Here is an 18,179-nt window from a genome sequence, read left to right as displayed (position 1 = left end):
TATGATGTTGGAATAAAGATCTCAAACTTTACTTGTCTTTTCCTTGCCTCTGGGTCTGACAGTTAACTCTTAACTGCAGGTAGCCCGTGGATTCAAAAGGAGGCTGACACAATGCCTTCAGCACCGTATTCAACTTCCAGGTCAGAAACCTGTGAACCATGGACAAATTCAGTCCTTCTCAAAAACCATTTTAAACCCCCCCCCCACTCCCCCATACTGCTGAAATCGCTGCAACTTGCCTTCACAGAGTATTAGTGGATAACCTTTATCCAGAGCCTCCTGTAAAAAGAGAAGCTTCTGAACTGGCACCTTTAAAGGATCCCAACCTTTTTCTGAACACCAAGTGGAAAAAACATGCTAAGTATTATTATACACTCAGCATGTTTTTTCCACTTGGTTTCCACTTGTTTTTTCCACTTATACACTCTGTTTGGTTGATCCCTTCCTGGATGCTAACATAGTGTCTATAACCAACTTTAACGATAAATAACCTAAACTTGCTAACTGAGTTCACTCAACCTCCAGGCAGTTAACTTCAGCATGTCCAGCTGAGGATGACATGTTGTCCTCTGCTGCAGGAGAGTTCCCATCCCCTCAAGAGTCTCATGAGGTCCTGAAACCATCCCCATCTCAGCCAAAAGGGGGCTATCAGTACCAATTCTGTTTTCTGTTCTAATAGTCTCTGTATGTCTCTGGGAATTAACTGAAGCAGGGGAAAGGCATGTAAAAGACCCTGTGATCTCTTTCCCCTGCTCATCTGTGTTTTGTGAAGATGCACTACACCTGACAGTTTTTTGACATGGTGAACAAGTCCACTTCTATCTTGCCATACTTGAGTCGAAGCTTCCAAAAGACCAACCTGTCCAACATCCCTTCTGTCTGATCCAGAGTCTGCCTGCTCAGCCAGTATGCCAAGATACTGTCCTTTTCAGCTACGAATTTCACTTTTAAGGAAATCAAGTGGTTCTCTGCCCATTCCATCAAGATGGTGGCCTCGTTCCACAGGGCTCAGATTCTGTTCCCACCTTGTCGATTTACATCAGCTTCTGCTGTCACATTGTTGGTTTTTACCAGCACATGACAGCCTTTGGGTGCCATCTGGAAATGTAGCAGCCCAAGACAAATCACCCAAAGCTTCAGAAGATTGAAGCTCTGTTGAGCTTCTTCCATGGATCACTGTCCTTGTGTCACCATCCCCGGCGAGTGTGCTTCCCCAACCTGTCAGACTGGTATCTGTGGTCATGAGTGCTTCTCTGTGACTCCTGAATTGTAATTCCCCGCAGAAACTGTGAGGGCACCAACCACCACTGTTGCTGCACTCGTAATTCTGTTGGCAACTGCACTTGTTTGGGAAGTTTGTTGACTATAACATGTTGAAGGGGAACTGAGAACTGCTGCAACAGTCAAACATGGAATCGGGCCCAAGATAGCACATCCTGGCAAGACACCAGAATGCTTAACAGTTTTGCTAGTATCATCACCTGAACTCGTGACGATGAAAGAATTTCTTCCATCAGGGACTGAAACTTCACCTGTCTCTCAGTTGTGAGGAAAACTTTGTCCAGCTGGGTATCTATCAAAACCCCTAAATGCACCAACTGTTGAGTTGGGATCAAATTGGTCTTTGACATATTGACCGCAAAACCATAGTCCTGCAGAATTTTCACAGGCAGATTGGTAGTCTCCAGACTCTGCTGACAGAACTGTGCCCTGACCAGAATGCCATCTTAACTACAGGTACAGAGCTACCCTCAGAGAAGGTGGGCCACCAGTGCTCCCAAGATTTTCATAAACGCTCATGGGGACGACTTCAGCCTGAAAGGCAATGCCTGATACTGATAATGCCTGCCGTTGCATGCAAACCAAAGGAACTTGCTGTGACTTTCCCTGATTGGTACTTGTAAATATGCCTCTGAGAAATCTATGGATGTCAGGTACTCCTGTTCCTGAATGGCCAAAAGAATGGAACACAATGCATCCATTGTCCTTACAAATATGTTCAGCCATTTCAGGTCCAAAATAGCCCGGACATTGCCATTTTGTGGGGGAACCATAAAAGAATATACTTTGACTTCTCTGAGCTGTAGGCACAATCTCTATTGCCCCTATGTCCAAAAGCTGTTGAATGGCTGACAGCCATCAGTTGGTGAGTTGGTGGCTCTTGTTTCTTTGGAACTTGACAAAACCGCCGCGGTAGACAGGAGTCCAGCTCTAGAGCACAGTCCTTCATCACTGTATCGACTACCCACTGGTCTGTTGCAGATTGTTTCCATTGAGCCGCAAAATGCTGCTGACAACCCCCAATGACTCCAGGCACCTGGCACAGTGATCGTGATCCTCCTTTCTTTGAGTCACCCTTTGCTCCCTGATCTGCTTTTCCAGCAAAGGGCTTGAGTCCCAGCTTCTGGATTGTCATTTCCCTTTGCAGGATTTGAAACTGTTTAGTTTAGTTAATTTACATCCCTCCCTTCCCACCAAAGCAGGCTCAGGGCGGCTCACAATTCATGATAAAAATATAAAACATTAGACCAAAATGGCACTTAGGTGCTATTTGCATACAATAATAAATAAATAGCATTCAGGTAATCTTCACAGGCACCAGCCACATCTATTGGTCTCGATGATAACACAGCAGATTTGATGTAATCCTCTTGTCAGATTCCATAGTTAACAATCAAACGCCACATGGAATAGCATGGTCTTACAGGCCTTGCAGAACTGAGTAAGGACCCACAATGCTCTGATGTCTTCTGGGAGTGGATTCCACCAATAAGGGGCAGCAACAAAGAAGGTTCTTGCGCATGTTATTTTAAGCCTTGCCTCTCTCGGCCCTGGGACTGACAATATATTTTGAACTCGTACCCTCTGGGGAACATATGGGGAAAGGCGGTCCTTCAGGAAGACAGCTCTCAGGTCTTACAGGGCTTTAAAGGTAATAACCGGCACCTTGTAGTGAATCCAGTATGCCACAGGCAGCCAGTCAACACTCGCAGACCAGGCTGTATGTGCTCCCACATGGAGAGCCCCATTAACAGTCCGGCTGCTGCATTCTGCACTCGCTGCAACTTCCAGATTTGGGACAAGGGCAGCCCCGTGTAGAGGATATTACAGTAGTCCAATCTCGAGATGACCGTAGCATGGATCACAGCTTCCAGACTACCATGCTCGAGGAACGGAGCCAACTGCCTTACCTGCCTAAGATGATAGAAGGCAAATTTGGCAACGGCTGCTATCTGGGCCTCCATTGTCAATGAAGGCTCCAGTAGCACCCCCAGGCTTCTGATCCTGGCCGCCTTCACAAGTGGTGCCCCAACAAAAGCCAGTAGGGGAATCTCTCTGCCAGGACCACCGTGATTCAGGCAAAGGACCTCTGTCTTGTTAGATTCAGTTTCAGTTGACCCAGCCTGAGCCATCCTGCCATGGCTTGCAGAGCCAGGTCCAGATTTTCTGGGACATAGTCAGACCGGCCGTCCAACAATAGACAGAGCTGGGTGTCATTTGCATACTGATGGCAACCCAGCCCATACCTCCAGGCACTCTGGGCAAGGGGGTGCATGTTGATGTTAAACAACATTGGGAAAAGCACTGCCCCCTGAGGCACACCACAAATAAGCATGTGTCTCTGAGACGAATGTCCCCCAATCGCCACCCTTTGTCCCCAACCTTGAAGGAAAGAGGAAAGCCATTGCAAAGCAGACCCCTGCATCGGCAAGGCGATGGGTCAGTTACTGATGACTGACGGTGTTGAATGCCGCCAACAAGTCCAACAACATCAGTACCACTGAACCGCCTTAATCCAGATGCCGCTGGAGGTCATCTACGAGGGCAACCAGTACTGTCTCTGTCCCATGGCCTGGGCAGAAGCTGGAATGATGGGAATCTAACATGGAAGCATCCTCCCGGAAACTCTAGCTGTAGCCAATGTTCTCTCTAAGCTGTAGAGTCTTGTGAGCAAAGATTCTACTCCGTGAGCTACTAGTATTAAAGTTGTGAGCTACCGGCATTAAAGTTGTGAGCTACTGCATAAATTAGTGTGCTCTGGGGTCATCCTTCCTGAGCTAAGACAAAAATGTGTGAGCTGGAGGCCAAAAATCTGTGAGTTAGCTCACGCTAACTCAGCTTAGAGGGAACACTGGCTGTAGCGCCACTGCCTTCTCAATTACCTTACCCCAAAAGGGTAGTTCGCCAATTCGGCCGGGTCCAGTGATGGTTTTTTTAAGAGAGGGTGGACCACTGCCTCCTTAAGAGGCATAGGAAAGAGCCCTTCAAGGAGGGATCTATTTACAACGTCCCACAAAGGATGCCTTAACTCTATCTGGCAAGCCTTGATCAGCCACGATGGTCAAGGGTTGGGTGCACAGTAGAGAGAATCCTGTCAACTTCCTCCAGGCTGAGTGGAGTGAAACTATCCAAAATCAAACTAGAAGACGGGCACAGAGTCTCAAGTTCACATACTGTTTCAAATGTGGCAGGGAGGTTGCGGTGGAGTGACAAAACCTTATCTGAAAAAAAAAGTAGCAAAAGCCTCACAGATTATGTCCAATTCCCTAACATTTGGTCTGCCTTGTGGCAGGGTTGTAAGAGATCGAATTATGGAAACAATTGCGCTGGGCATGAATTTGCTGATGCAATCCTAGCCACAAAGTAAGCCTTCTTTGCGGCTTTGACTGCCATCTCATAGGTTCTCATAAATTACCTATAACATGTTCTAGTCACTACATCGTGAGTACACTGCCACTGACTCTCTAGTCATCTGACCCTCTGTTTTATCAGCCGCAGTTCCAGATTGTACCATGGCACAAACTTTGAACAGGGGCAGAGAGGACGCCAGGGAGTGATCTCATCAATAGCCATGGAAAGCTGGCCATGCCAGGTTTCCACTCAGGCATCCAATGAGTCACCAGGAGGCCAGGGTTCCCGCAGAGCCATCTGGAACTGCATAGGGTCTATTTGACTCCACTGGTGAGCTAAAATACGCTCGCCGCCTAAATAGGTTCAAGATAGAACATTCATATGGGCCTTCAGGACATAGTGGTCCAACCATGGCACTGCCTCAGCAGTAATCTGGTCCATAGAAATCCCCACTGAAAAAGATCAAATCCAGCATGTGCCCAGCCCTGTGAGTGGGAGTTGATACATATTGGGAGAGTCCTAGTGCTACCATGGATGACACTAGGTCTGCCGCCTGAGTGGAGCTCGCATATCAGCATGGACACTGAAATCACCTAAGACCAAAAGCCTTGGATGTTTTAGCTGATTTTAATTGGTTTTAGCTTTTGTTTTAAATAGTGTTTTATTCTTAAATAGTGTTTTGTTCTTTTTTGTTGTTTTTAAATGGTTTTAACTTTCATTTTATGCAGTTTCTTAAAACAGTTTCTTCTGGCTTTTAAGCCATTTTAAATCCTTTCTTAAAAAACCCTTAAAACTCTCTTAAGCAACTGAAACTGACCCAATTTAATCTAGAGATAACCAGCTGCATATTGATTATAGGGTACTGATTTATATCAGGGATTATTGATTATTGAAATGGGTCAAAAGAGGGGCTGCCCTTTTGATGGGGATTTTAACATGGAATCAAAGTAAAGCAGGCTAGATTACTTTTTTTACTAGTGTCTCTCCATTTTCACTAAAAATAGGATTGATCCTTTGATGCTAGAGTCAGGTGGAGGCTGAGGAACCTGACAGATCTCACTCTCTGAACCAAAAAGTTTCATTTATCTCAGTAGAGAAAGATGATATGGCAATTACTGATGAGAACACTGGAAAGAGGAGTCAAGATCTCAGTCTACTAGCATTGCAAACTACACTTACAGCAGACTCACTTAAACTCATCTGTAAGAGGTTGAGTTCATTACAGATTATCTTCTCAAGATAAAACCACTGGACCTGGAACATTCGTTACAAAGACACAGGATATGGCTAAAAAGAATATAACATCCAGTGAAAGGTCTCCGTATGACAATATAAGGTTTTTCCCCCCTTCTCTTTCCAAAAACAAAAATGAGCTCTGGGTGAAAAACCTTCAGATTGTAGCAACTATTTTCCCTGTTAGAGGAAAACTGATAAACTGGTGGGGAAGGTGGAATACTAAAAATCATTTGTCCTACTTGTTGGATATATCAGTTTCCTCTATTAATCTAAAATTTACTGAAAGGTTACAATTCAGGGCGAGAGAGATATTTTAACTTTCTACTCACCTAGAATCCCAGCAATGATGCTCAATACAGTCACTTATTTTGAAAGACACAGAATCCAACTTTCACATTCCTTGTTTGATCCAAGCAAAAAGCCACCTGTCCCCTTAAGGACAGGAAAAGTATTCACTCAAAGAGAATTCAACCTTCTACTGAGAATAGATCCTTGTTTGAATTCTCACCAACTAAGAAAGTCCATGTTTATTAATCAGATTTATTTGACAGCATGGCCTGTGAGAGTTTTAGCCAATCAGATGAAGCCAAAATCTTTCCCCCCTTGCCATCTCCCTCAAAAGATAAGCATTTGGACCTACTAAAGGCAAATCTTGTTCAATCATTTCATTCCTTACCCTTTGAGGAACAAGGCAAATATTACTGCCCAATTCCAGAAACTCCAACATATACACTAGTACAAATTAACCGGAATCAAACACAGGTAAGCAATCCAAAACAGATTTCATCAAATGACCTATACAGGTCCCCTGATAAGAATATGAATCAATCCTTAGCCAGGCCCCTAGAGGAAACTACCCATTCTTTGACTAGTAAGGAGACACATGCTCCAAGCTTGACAAGTGAGAAGATTCCTATCCCTCTTGAGCCAAAAAATTATAATTAACCCAGGGAATACCCCCAAGTTGCCAGCATTAAATACTTCAACAGCAAAAAAATTGACTAACTGGGACTTGTGAACTCTGTATTTTGAGTTGGAATATTGCTGGCTGAGCCTCAAGGATGTTGTAAAGACACAAAAACATTTATGGCTTCCTTCAATATTCTAGTGGCCCCATGACACAGAGTGGTAAAGCAGCAGTACTGCAGTACTGTGGTCTGAATTCTCTGCTCACAACCTGAGTTCGATTCCGGCGGAAGCTGGGTTCAGGTAGCCGGTCCAAGGTTGACTCAGCCTTCCATCCTTCCAAAGTTGGTAAAATGAGCACCCAGCTTGCTGAGGGGAAAGTGTAAAAGACTAAGGCAATGGCAAACCACCCCGTAAAAAGTCTGCCGTGAAAATGTTGTGAAAGCAACGTCACCCCAGAGTTGGAAACGAATGGTGCTTGCACAGGGGGCCTTTCCTTTTCCTCAATATTCTACTCCTTCAGGAGACTTGGCTACAGTCTATTTTTGTAGAACTGAGAATTTTATATCCTATACATACAACACTTAAGAGAATGAAAGTGGAAGTATGTGTACCCTGAAGTGCCACACCTTTGCAGTATCTCAGCTGCAGCAAAAGATGCTTTCCATGCTAATATGTAGCATTTCCATTCAGGTATAACTGAGATCATACTCAAATGGAGGGTTCTGCATTAACAGCACACCTTAATATAATAAAAATTAATTGAGCCAGTAAAGGTTTTTGGATTGGATTGGAATTAACCAAATCACAGTGCATTGTTATGAACAGTTACTCCAGTCTAAGACCATTGATTTCAACCACACTATTAAAGGAGGAATAACATGGCTACCATGAAAAAAACATGTTTCCTTGAAGAAACCACTCAGTCTTCATATATTTAGGAGAAAATGCAGAACACAAATGCATCAAACACAGTTTCAGAGCTTTTTCACATATTTTAATAAAATGTGATGAGCTGCAGTTCCCTGTTCAGCATGTTTATTTCATTTTTATCCTATTTTTTCAAGGAATTCAGTGTGATTCCTACATTTTGCTTGAACATTGTGAGATTAATGTAGGTCTCCTATGCCCAAGAGGACACTAGCTGGGCATACTCAGTGACAAATTCAAGTTTGCATCAATGTAGTATGTGATTATCTTATTACTGCTCCAAAGTCAACTGTTATTAGCTTGGCAATTCTGAGAGCACAGTTGTACAAAGCACATAGTTTCTTTGAAAGAAAAACCTGAACTCATTTCAAGGCCTCAAGCTAAAGAGAATACTGCTTCCCCTTCCCTTTAGAGGATATTCCATCATCCAGACCCATTCAGTTTAATAATATTAAGTTTCTCACAAGTTACAAGATTTCTTCTATAGCTACAGAACTGGATTGATCTGTAAAGGAATAAGCATCCTCCCATCCCTGACTGTAAAAGGCAAGAAGCTAAACAGAACCACTTCTCTCAAGGTAGCCTTGTGACTGAATATCTAAATTTTAAAAATGATGCAAACCATATATCCAATGCTGTCCCCAGAGTTTATGATCTCAGCCATGACACAGTCATAGCCATTCACTACAGCATAAAGATTCTGAAAAGCTGACAAGTGAAATGCATAGATGTCAGCTTTTGTTGTTCAGGGATTCTAACAGTAGTACTGATGTACACAACACAACAATCCCGCTCACTGTCATCACTATAACGATTCCATCCAGGAATAAGCTGAATGTCCACCCTTTTTGCAGGAAACAGAGAGCAAACTGCTGTTTTCTTTAACAGCACAGTGGTTTTGCAATCACCATGCTCTGTAGAAGATGCCTAGGACAGGGTTTCCCAAATTTTTCTTTCCCGTGGCCCGGTTATTTTTACACTTCTCCCTCGTGGCCCACTAAAATTTGGGGGTGGAGCCAGGAGACTTTCAGGGTGGAAGATAGGGATTATGTCATTTCCTGTGGTGTCAAGGACCAAGTGATGTCACTTCCGGGGCATACTGAACCAAAACTCCACCTTTTCCTGTGATGTCACTTCCAGGGCACCCCCCCAAACCTGCCTCTTCTTTGGAAGTAAATTCATTTTCAGAAAAATCTCTCTGAAATTCATGCTGAGCCAAAATGGGGGTGGAAAGTGGGCGGTTCTCTCTTTTCACCCCCACACCTGCATGCACCTATCTGTTTGTGTATTCTTCTCCAGCTTGCAAGCACTCCTAATGCCCATGTTCAATTGCCTGCACCACCTATACATCCCTTCCTGCCCAGGGGTCATTTGGCAAAAAAAATAGCTACTGGAATGCCCACTCCCCGCCCCTCCCGGCTGAAAAAACAGCACTCGCCAGTGTATGCAGTTGGGAGTGCTGTTGCCATTGCCATCAGGAATGCCAGCACTGTATACCACCCACACTGGGCCCTGGCAGCTGCTCTACCTCAAAATATGCTGACACATTTAGTAGGCCCTTCCTTCAGCTGCTACTACTGGAACCCTGCCTCAAGCTACAATCAAGTTTGTGTGGTTTCAAGAAAATCTTTCCACAGCTATTTTTCATACTTTTCTTTGGTTGAAACACGGGGAAATTGCTGTGAAAGGTAGCAGAGAATTGTACTGCAATTAATGAATTAATTTCAAGTTATATGAAGTTCATACAAGCTTTTCTGCAGTTATCCCAAAAAGGATATTTATGAGGGGCTTGCAGCTTTTTACTGGCTGTGTTTCCCATGCTTTTAAAAGCAACCTGTTGTGCAGATACTTAGCCAATGAACTACTTTCATCCTTTTTCATATCTACAGGAGGAGTTTAATTTTGGTGTCAGACAGCTGTTAAAAGCAGGGCCAATAAAATGATTGCCAAGTTCATAGTACCATCTCTTCCAGTGCTGTTGAGATATTCCGCAGTAATCTCCAATAATCTCTTTCTGCCCCACACCTCTTACTTTCACTCACACAGAAATCTCATAGAAGGCCATCTGGCTACAACTGGGGGTGCCAACTTTCATTGGCAGAGCTTCTATGTCTGCAACAACAGTATGATGAACAGAAAAGTTTCATCCAGTAAAAATGGAAGGAAAGAAAGAAAGAGCAAGGGAAAGAAAGAAAGGGAAAGAATGAAATGGAAGGAAAGGAAAAGAAAGACATGGAAAGAAAGAACATAAACATAAGAGGAGCCATGTTGGATCAGGCCAGTCCAAAATTCCCTCATACAATGCCCCAAAAGCACCAGAACATTCACCAGAGGGGCCAGGGCACTAGAAGCCCTCCCACTGCTGCTTACCCCCTCCAAGCAGCAAGAATACAGACAGAGCATCACTTGCAGAGGAAGGAAGGAAGGAAGGAAGGAAGGAAGGAAGGAAGGAAGGAAGGAAGGAAGGAAGGAAGGAAGGAAGGAAGGAAGGAAGGAAGGAAGGAAGGAAGGAAGGAAGGAAGGAAGGAAGGAAGGAAGGAAGGAAGGAAAATAAAATAAAAAGCCTTCCTCACCATCAGATGACCCCAGCCAGCAAAAATTCTGCCCAGGGGTCGTTAGGTAAAAAAAATAGCTACTGGAATGCCCACTCCCCGCTCCTCCCGGCTGAAAAAAACACACACATCCTTCTTTGCCACCCAGGCCTCCCGGGGAAATCTCCCCAAAAGAACACACTGCAAGGCACATGAAAGCTCATACCTTGAAGAGCACTTCATGGGTCTAAAGTGCCAGTGGAGGCTAGCTTTTCTCTCAAACACTGGGAGTGAGGGAGAAGGAGAGGCAGCCCAGCTCCTCTCTGCACAACACAGAGATGGGGCAGGGCTAGCTTTGGCTTTTCTTGTGACCTGGTAGTGAGGCGTCCGTGGCCCAGTACTGGGTCATGACCCTGCAAATGGGAAACACTGGGCTAGGAGGATCAACACACAATGAAATCCCATTGCCACCAGCCTTTCAGCAATTGATGGCTTGGGGTGGAGGCAAGGAAGAAATGTGTAACAGTGGCAGCTGTAGACACCACTGAATGTTGTACCATCTTCAGCCTATCCAGTTTAATGTGTATCCCATCAAAGTGACTGCATACAAAAGCCTTATGTAATGGAAGGGATCATCTATATGACTTCTGGAACCCATGCAAGAATTTTTAACTTTGAAAAAGCCAAGAACACTGAGATATCATCAGTGACCACTTACTGCTTATGAAAGTGAGCAGCTCTGTGTGGTTAGACAATAAATTAGACTGGCAGAAAAAACAGCCAGTTACACTGAATAATTCATACCAAGAGGATAAGCATTTAAGGTGGTAGAAGTCAGTTTATTTTTAGTTTCTGAAATGCCCCGCTTTTTCCTAAAATTTCCATTATTTGATTATCTTCCTTTGACAGCTTTAAGTGGATAAAGGTATTTTTTCAAATAAGCCACCCTTCTATTCCCCTACTCACCACTCAAGGCTGACAAACAATATGGTTTTAATTACACCTCCAAGGTCACATCTCAATACATTACCATTCTAGCCCACTTTACATGCTAAGGAGGTAGAACAGCCATAACAAGAGTCCAGAAGAACCATACTAACTAGAAAGCCAATCAGAAGCTGAGCTACAAAGTCATGAAAAGCCCTCTATCCACACAAGGTTTTAAAATTAAATGATAATTGCCAATGCAAGTTTACCAGGTATGCCTACTTGCCTTCATGACATTGAAGAGGACCTCTTGGCCCAGGCTATCCTGTCCCTTGAAGAATTCATGTTCAGGGTATGTCCTGGCAATATCCCTCCTGATCAGCTTTTCACAAGGAGAGGACATCTTTAATAGTTCTGAATACTGATTCTTTACAGGCATATCTGTGGCACTGCACAGAAGTTGCCAAACAATGGCTCGGAAGTGGTGGGGGATTCCTTTTCTTATCAACTCCTGAGGAAAGACAAACCATTAATAAATAACATAGCCAAAGTCCTTTTCATACTTCATACCCCAAGAAAAATGCCTATTTTAAACCTCTGACATGAGCTAACGTGTACACTAGATATGATGCAATCAATTCCAAATAAATTTATCATAATCACAGCATATTGAAACCAAAGAGCCTCTGAAGCTGGACTTTCTTGAATATATCTTCAGAAGGTCTTCTGGAAGTCTAAACAACTTATGTAAATATTGAAGGTTTGTGTGCTTTAACCAGCCAGCTGCTGGGGCTGGATTTTTGTTTTCCACCCAGTTCCTTGCCTCTGCAGACTCACTGCACTATATCTTTCTGTGTACATCTTCCTTCCACTGCTTTTCCCCAATTAAAAGGCACATGTTCTAATATTGTCTGCTTTTAAGCTCTCAACATTGTTTGACACTCTGGCTATTGTGATCTGGAAAAAAACATTGCAAGAACTTTATTCAAGTGGCAGGAGGGGAAATATACTGATTTCCAAAGCTACCCACCACATTCCTCACCCTCAGTAACTTTTCCTTCTTTTTTCGCCATTCTTCCCATTCATTGACAATCCGTCCCCACAAGATCCAAGTATCTTCCTCAAGATGACTCAAATTGGAAGAGGCGGAAGAACTGGAGACTAAAGAGGACCCACTGTTCCTTCGGGAACCATTCATGGAACGCATAGATTTGGAATCTGCCTCAAGAAGCCTGGAAGATACCAACCACACTCATTAGTATTCTTAACAGTACAAATAGATTACATTTCAAACCAGGCCTGTAGTCATGGCAGGGCCCACGGGGTCCAGACCCCACCACAAACACTGAGGCCAGGGACTGAGCCCACCACTCCCAAATGGCACCAGCAAATGGGGGTAAACAACATCCACTGGGTCTCCTTTGTCCACATATTTGTTCACCCCCTCAAAGAAATGTAACAGGTTAGTGAGGCAAGATCTTCCCTTACAGAACCCATGCTGAGTCTTCCTCAATAACTCATGTTCATCAATGTGCCTACTCATTCTGTCCTTGATAATGGTTTCTTCCAACTTTCCCGGTATTGAAGTCAGACTGACTGGCCTGTAATTTCCCGGATCTCCTCTGGAACCCTTTTTAAAGATGGGGGTGACATTTGCTACCTTCCAGTCCTCAGGAACGGAGGCAGATTTCAATGAAAGATTACAAATTTTTGTCAGAAGATCCACAAGTTCAACTTTGAGTTCTTTCAGAACTCTTGGATGTATGCCATCTGGACCTGGTGACTTATTAGTTTTTAATTTGTTTATCAGTTGTAGGACCTCCTCTCTTGTCACTTCAATCTGACTCAGGTCTTTCAACACTCCTTCCAAAAGTCGTGGTTCTGGAGCAGGCAAACACTTCTCATCTTCCACAGTGAAGATGGAGGCAAAAAATGCATTCAGCTTCTCAGCCACGTCCCTATCCTCCTTCTACCCCTTGTAATCCTTTTACCCCTTGGTCATCCAAGGGCCCCACTGCCTCCCTGGCTGGTTTCCTGCTTCTAATATATTTGAAGAAATTTTTATTGTTGGTCTTTATGTCTTTTGCAATATGCTCCTCATAGTCCCTTTTTGCCTGTCTGATCACAGTCTTGCATTTGATTTGCCACAGCCTGAGTTCCCTTTTATTAATCTCAATTGGACTAGCTTTACACCGCTTAAAGGAGTCCTTCTTACCTTTTACAGTTTTCATTACTTTGTTTGTTAACCATGCAGGCCTTTTCTTATACCTGTTTGTGCCTTTCCTAACTTGTGGTATATATTTTATCTGAGCTTTTAGGATTGTAGTTTTAAATAGCCTTCAAGCTTCCCCAAGGGTTTTGATTGTATTTACCTTTCGTTTCAGTTTCCTCTTCACATGCCTCCTCATCTCAGAGAATTTACCCCTTTTAAAGTTAAAAGTGGTTGTGCTGGTCTTTTGGGGCAACTCTCTATTTACACAAATGGTGAAATCAATAACGTTATGGTCACTGCTCCCAAGCGGTGTGATCACTTTAACATCTCTCACCAAGTCTTGGGCATTACTTAGGACCAAATCCAGGATCGCCCCACCCCTGGTAGGTTCTGTTACCATCTGCTCCATAGAACAGTCATTGAAAGTATATAGAAACTCAATCTCTTTCTCTCGACCTGAACACCTATTGACCCAATCAATCTGCGGGTAGTTAAAATCACCTATTACGACACAGTTTTTACGTTTAGCCTCTATCTTTAATCCTTTCATCATATTATAATCCTCCTCTATCTTTTGATTTGGTGGGCGATAACAAACTCACATAGTTAAATTTCTGTTTGGGCCCTCTATTTCGACCCAAAGCATTTCTAGAAGGGAATCTAATTCTTTGACCTCAGTGTTACTGGACTGTATACCCTCTCTGACATACAGAGCCACCCCACCTCCAACCCTTCCCTCCCTATCCTTCCGATACAACTTATATCCAGGAATCACCGTGTCCCACTTATTCTCCTCATTCCACCAAGTTTCTGAAATTCCCACAATGTCTATGTTTTCCCCCAACACTAAACATTCCAACTCACCAATTTTACTTCGAACACTTCTAGCATTTCTATACAAACATCTATAATTTCCCAGGCAAGTTAGGCCCGCAACCTTCCTCCTGCCGCCTCGAGACTTTGGAAGGCACTCCATACTGTTTCTCACCATCTCAGTGGACATCTCTGATCCATTTCCCGGTAGAAAAGTAACAGCTAACCCTTCAACTTACAACCAAGGTTGTCCTCGGCTGAATATAAGTCCACCCTCCAAAGTGGCTATTTTCTCCAGGGGGAGAGATATTTGTTTTCCGGAGTTCAGTTGTGATACCAGGAGATCTACAGTTCCACTTGGAGGCTGGCTACCCTAGGCCTGGCAGCACCCACTGGATGACTTGATGCCACCCAACTAGCATGACTTAACTAGGTCTGGCTGCTTCCTCCTGTCCAGGAGCAGTCCTATGACAGCCAGTGTGACTTGGCAGTTGCCAACTCCAGGTTGGCAAATTCCTGGAGATCTGAGGGGTAGAGCCTAGAGAGGGTGGCTTTGAGGAGGGGGTGGGACCTCAGGCAAGTACAATGCCATAAAATCCACCCTCCAGCCATTTCCTCATGGGGAACCATTGTTGCCAATCTCCAAGTGAGGGCTGAAGGTCACTCAAAATTACAATTGCTCTTCAGATGGCAGAAGTTAGCTCTCCTTGAGGTGGAGAAGAGTATATGCCTTCACTTGGGTGGGTAGGAAGACAGCAAGAGTGGGAGGGCACTCACCCAGAGCCTCTTTCTATTGTATTTTTCTTCACAACGGGTCTTATTCCTAGTCTGTAATAAAGCACTGCCAGAACTCAGAGCACCTCTCACCTGTTTTGTTCTTCCAGCTTTGCCAACAGCTCCAGTTCATCTGGGCTCAGGTTCTCAGAATCTGATGTGGGGGAACACGCAGGCATTGAGTTGACGGAAGAGAGTGCATCGTGGGAGGAAGAGTCTGGGCTGACTGCTGGACTTGCCATCTCAGACAGTCTGAGTGTAGTGGGGATGTTCATTCAGAATCCTCAAAATAAATTTTCAGGAAGGTCAAAGTATCACCTGAAAGAAGGCAACATAGTTTTAAAAACAGTTCCTTTTTCATTTCTGTACTTTAATCATTAATACATATACTTGATGGGCCAGAGAGACCCATCTAGAACAGCATTGTTTTTAACAGCCAGCTGATATCTCAGGAAAGGCATGAAAGGGTTTTGATTGACATCCTACTGTTCTTCTACAGGCCTCTGAGAAGGCCTGACTCTCCCAAAAATCTTTTCAGACAGAAAAGTTAAGAGAAATCCGAATCTGCCAAAAAGAGATGGGTGGAGTGGGATCCAGCGGAGTGGGATCCAGCCACCTTCATTGGAGTTGGGGCAGTTGGAATGGAGTTCTAGTTAGATTAGTTAAAATAGTTATAGTTAGATAGTATAGTTCTATTCCCTTACTCCCAAGTTTGCCCTTCCCCACTCCGCGTTGAAGAGGATGTTTCTGCCACAATCGAGGTCCATGTGGATGCTACCGAAGTGAATGTGTGGGTCGATTTTGAAGGTGTATGATGGCGGGAAGAAGCAACAGCCAATACCAACGACTCCCCTTGAGTGGAGTATTCTTCCATAGTTTGAGGCTTTAGCACGGATTCCAATAGAGCCTGCTGGAGAAGGGAACTACAATTTTTTCAAGTCTGTCTTCTAAACTTCAGATAGTGCACATATCTGGGTGGTGGGCTTCCCCAAGGCAGAACAGGCAGAGGGAACGCCCGTCTGTAGGAGTGAGTTTGCTTCCACAGTGGGAACAGTGCTTAAAGCAGCCCCACATAAGCTGAATATATAGTAATAATGAAACTAATAATCTGGTTGCAAAATAGGTCAGTTATAAAATCTGAAATGTAAAATATTGAATATAAAAGTACCCCAACAGAAGAACCATTGTATTTTATAATGTCCCTTTGATGTCCCTTTAGTTAAGTCAAGTCAAGTCAAGTTAGCCTTTATTGGCATAAAATATATAGATGTATATATCAGAGCAAATTGTTTTTTTTTTTTTTAAAAAAGATAAAATGGAGCAATTGCATACATATACATCAGGAAAAGCATAAACATGAACTATTTCTATGAGATCCTCTGGCGTGCCTTTAAAACAGAATAAAGAAACTTAGCCACATTCTCAGTGACACTAGATGAAGTATCGTTCAAAAGATTATAGACCTTAAGTGCATCAGAACAATCAACCATGCTAACTAAAAGAGGATGTAAATACTTGTGACGAAGATTTGTATACAAATTACAATAAAGAAAAATCTGAATAACTGACTCCACACATTTTTGCTTACAGAGACAGTATCTGACTAAGTAGGCTGTCTTGTTAAATCTGCCATAAAGAATGGCAGAGGGCATGGCGTTGCATCTGGCAAGGGAAAAAGCTCTACGCTGCTGTGGCACCTGCAAGACGGATAGATATGAGGCCATTTTCCCAGTACTGAGAGAGATCTCAAAACTCAGTGGGGAGCAAGTTTTCTTAGTCAGACTGTATAGGTCTTGGTGCTCAATATCTAGCAACCTATTTTTAATTTGTTGGACTGCAGTGGCGAAGGACAGCATGGACAATAGTTCTAGGGATAAACCCATTGCTTTTATTTTTCTTTCAATTTGTGCTGACCAATTTGACAAATTAAGTTCAGAGAGCATTTGAGAGATATAGCTCCCCGGTTCAGAGTTGTAGTGCAAGTGTAGCCAGAATTTGAAGGTCATGAGCCATGCACTAGGAACCATTAAAGACATGCCAGTTTCTAAGCAGATAACTGCATATGGGACACATTTTGGCATGCCCAGAATTTTACGCAAGAATTTGGATTGGACACGTTCGATAGCACCTTCATAAGATCCAATCCAGATTGGGATGCCATACAGAAGTTGTGAAATTACTTTGGCTTTGGATATTTTTATGGCAGCTGGCACAAATTGGTTACCTCTGCCATTTAAAAAGTGCGCTATGGCAGATGCACTGATGTTAGCTATCTTCACTGCATACTTGCGATGGGTAGATCAAGTCACATTATATTGAAAATAAACACCTAAGTATTTAAAAGACTTGCTCTATCTCTTTACCATCAGTAATCCATTTGTAAAGTCTCCACTTTTTTGAGAAAACTAAGATTTTGGACTTCTCATAATTGAGCTGGAGCTTATTACTAGTAAAATACAGAACACAACGGGACAACAGAAGTCTTAAGCCCACTCTAGAGCAGGACAACAGCACCGTATCGTCAGCATAAAGTAACAAGGGTACATGTAATGTACCAAGTTTTGGATTATGGCAGTCAGGACCAGACAACTGAATAGCCAGGTCATTAAGGAAGAAATTGAATAAAAAGGGAGCCAAAATGCAACCCTGTTTGACACCCTTATTGGCAGCAATCTTCGATGTTAGGTTGCCTGCTAATGAGCATTTGATCTGGCAGGTGGTAGAAGTGTGTAATCTCTCAATAAGCATAAGGAGTCTTTTATCCATGTTTAGTTTATCTAACTTAATCCAGAGAAGGTCCCTGTCAACTGAATCAAATGCACCTTTTAAATCTAAAAAAGCAACAAATAATTTCTGTTTATTATGCACAGTGTACTTGTTGACTAGATGGGATAGGGTGATGCAGTGGTCTAAAGTGGTCTTCCCTTTGCAGAAGCCCAACTGTTCAGGGCCTAGAATTCTTTCCTGCCACATCTAGAAATTGAGCTTGACTAATAGATGTTTGGAGTAAAGCTTGCCAATGAAGAAGAGAAGGCTAATCAGCCTGTAATTGGAAGGGTTAGTGTGATCACCTTTTTTGTATAGCGGGACCACTATTGCATTCAACCATGCCAAGGGAATTATGCCAGTTCGATCTACAATTGTAAACAGAGATTCAAGGGGAGAAGCCCACCAGTCTGGGTCAAATTTTAAGATTTCGGAGGAAATAGCATCCGGGC

The 18,179-nt window shown here is 43.3% G+C and overlaps 1 protein-coding gene across 2 annotated transcripts in view; it reads right to left on the bottom strand.

Moving 5' to 3' along the window:
- EVI5L (ecotropic viral integration site 5 like) overlaps positions 1–15,282 on the bottom strand; it is a 54,160-nt gene extending 38,878 nt beyond the window's left edge. For both annotated transcript variants that reach the window (XM_060240696.1, XM_060240697.1), the window contains exons 1-3: positions 15,055–15,282; positions 12,205–12,394; positions 11,449–11,673 (exon numbers count right to left, since the gene is read on the bottom strand). In XM_060240696.1, coding sequence (XP_060096679.1) covers positions 11,449–11,673; positions 12,205–12,394; positions 15,055–15,236 — 597 coding nt within the window. In that variant the 5' untranslated portion in view covers positions 15,237–15,282. The remainder of the gene's footprint in view (positions 1–11,448; positions 11,674–12,204; positions 12,395–15,054) is intronic.
- Positions 15,283–18,179: the final 2,897 nt, after the last annotated feature.

This window comes from Heteronotia binoei, chromosome 5 (genome assembly GCF_032191835.1).
Source record: "Heteronotia binoei isolate CCM8104 ecotype False Entrance Well chromosome 5, APGP_CSIRO_Hbin_v1, whole genome shotgun sequence".
Lineage (NCBI taxonomy): Eukaryota > Metazoa > Chordata > Lepidosauria > Squamata > Gekkonidae > Heteronotia > Heteronotia binoei.
This window is presented reverse-complemented; position numbering and strand designations above follow the sequence as displayed.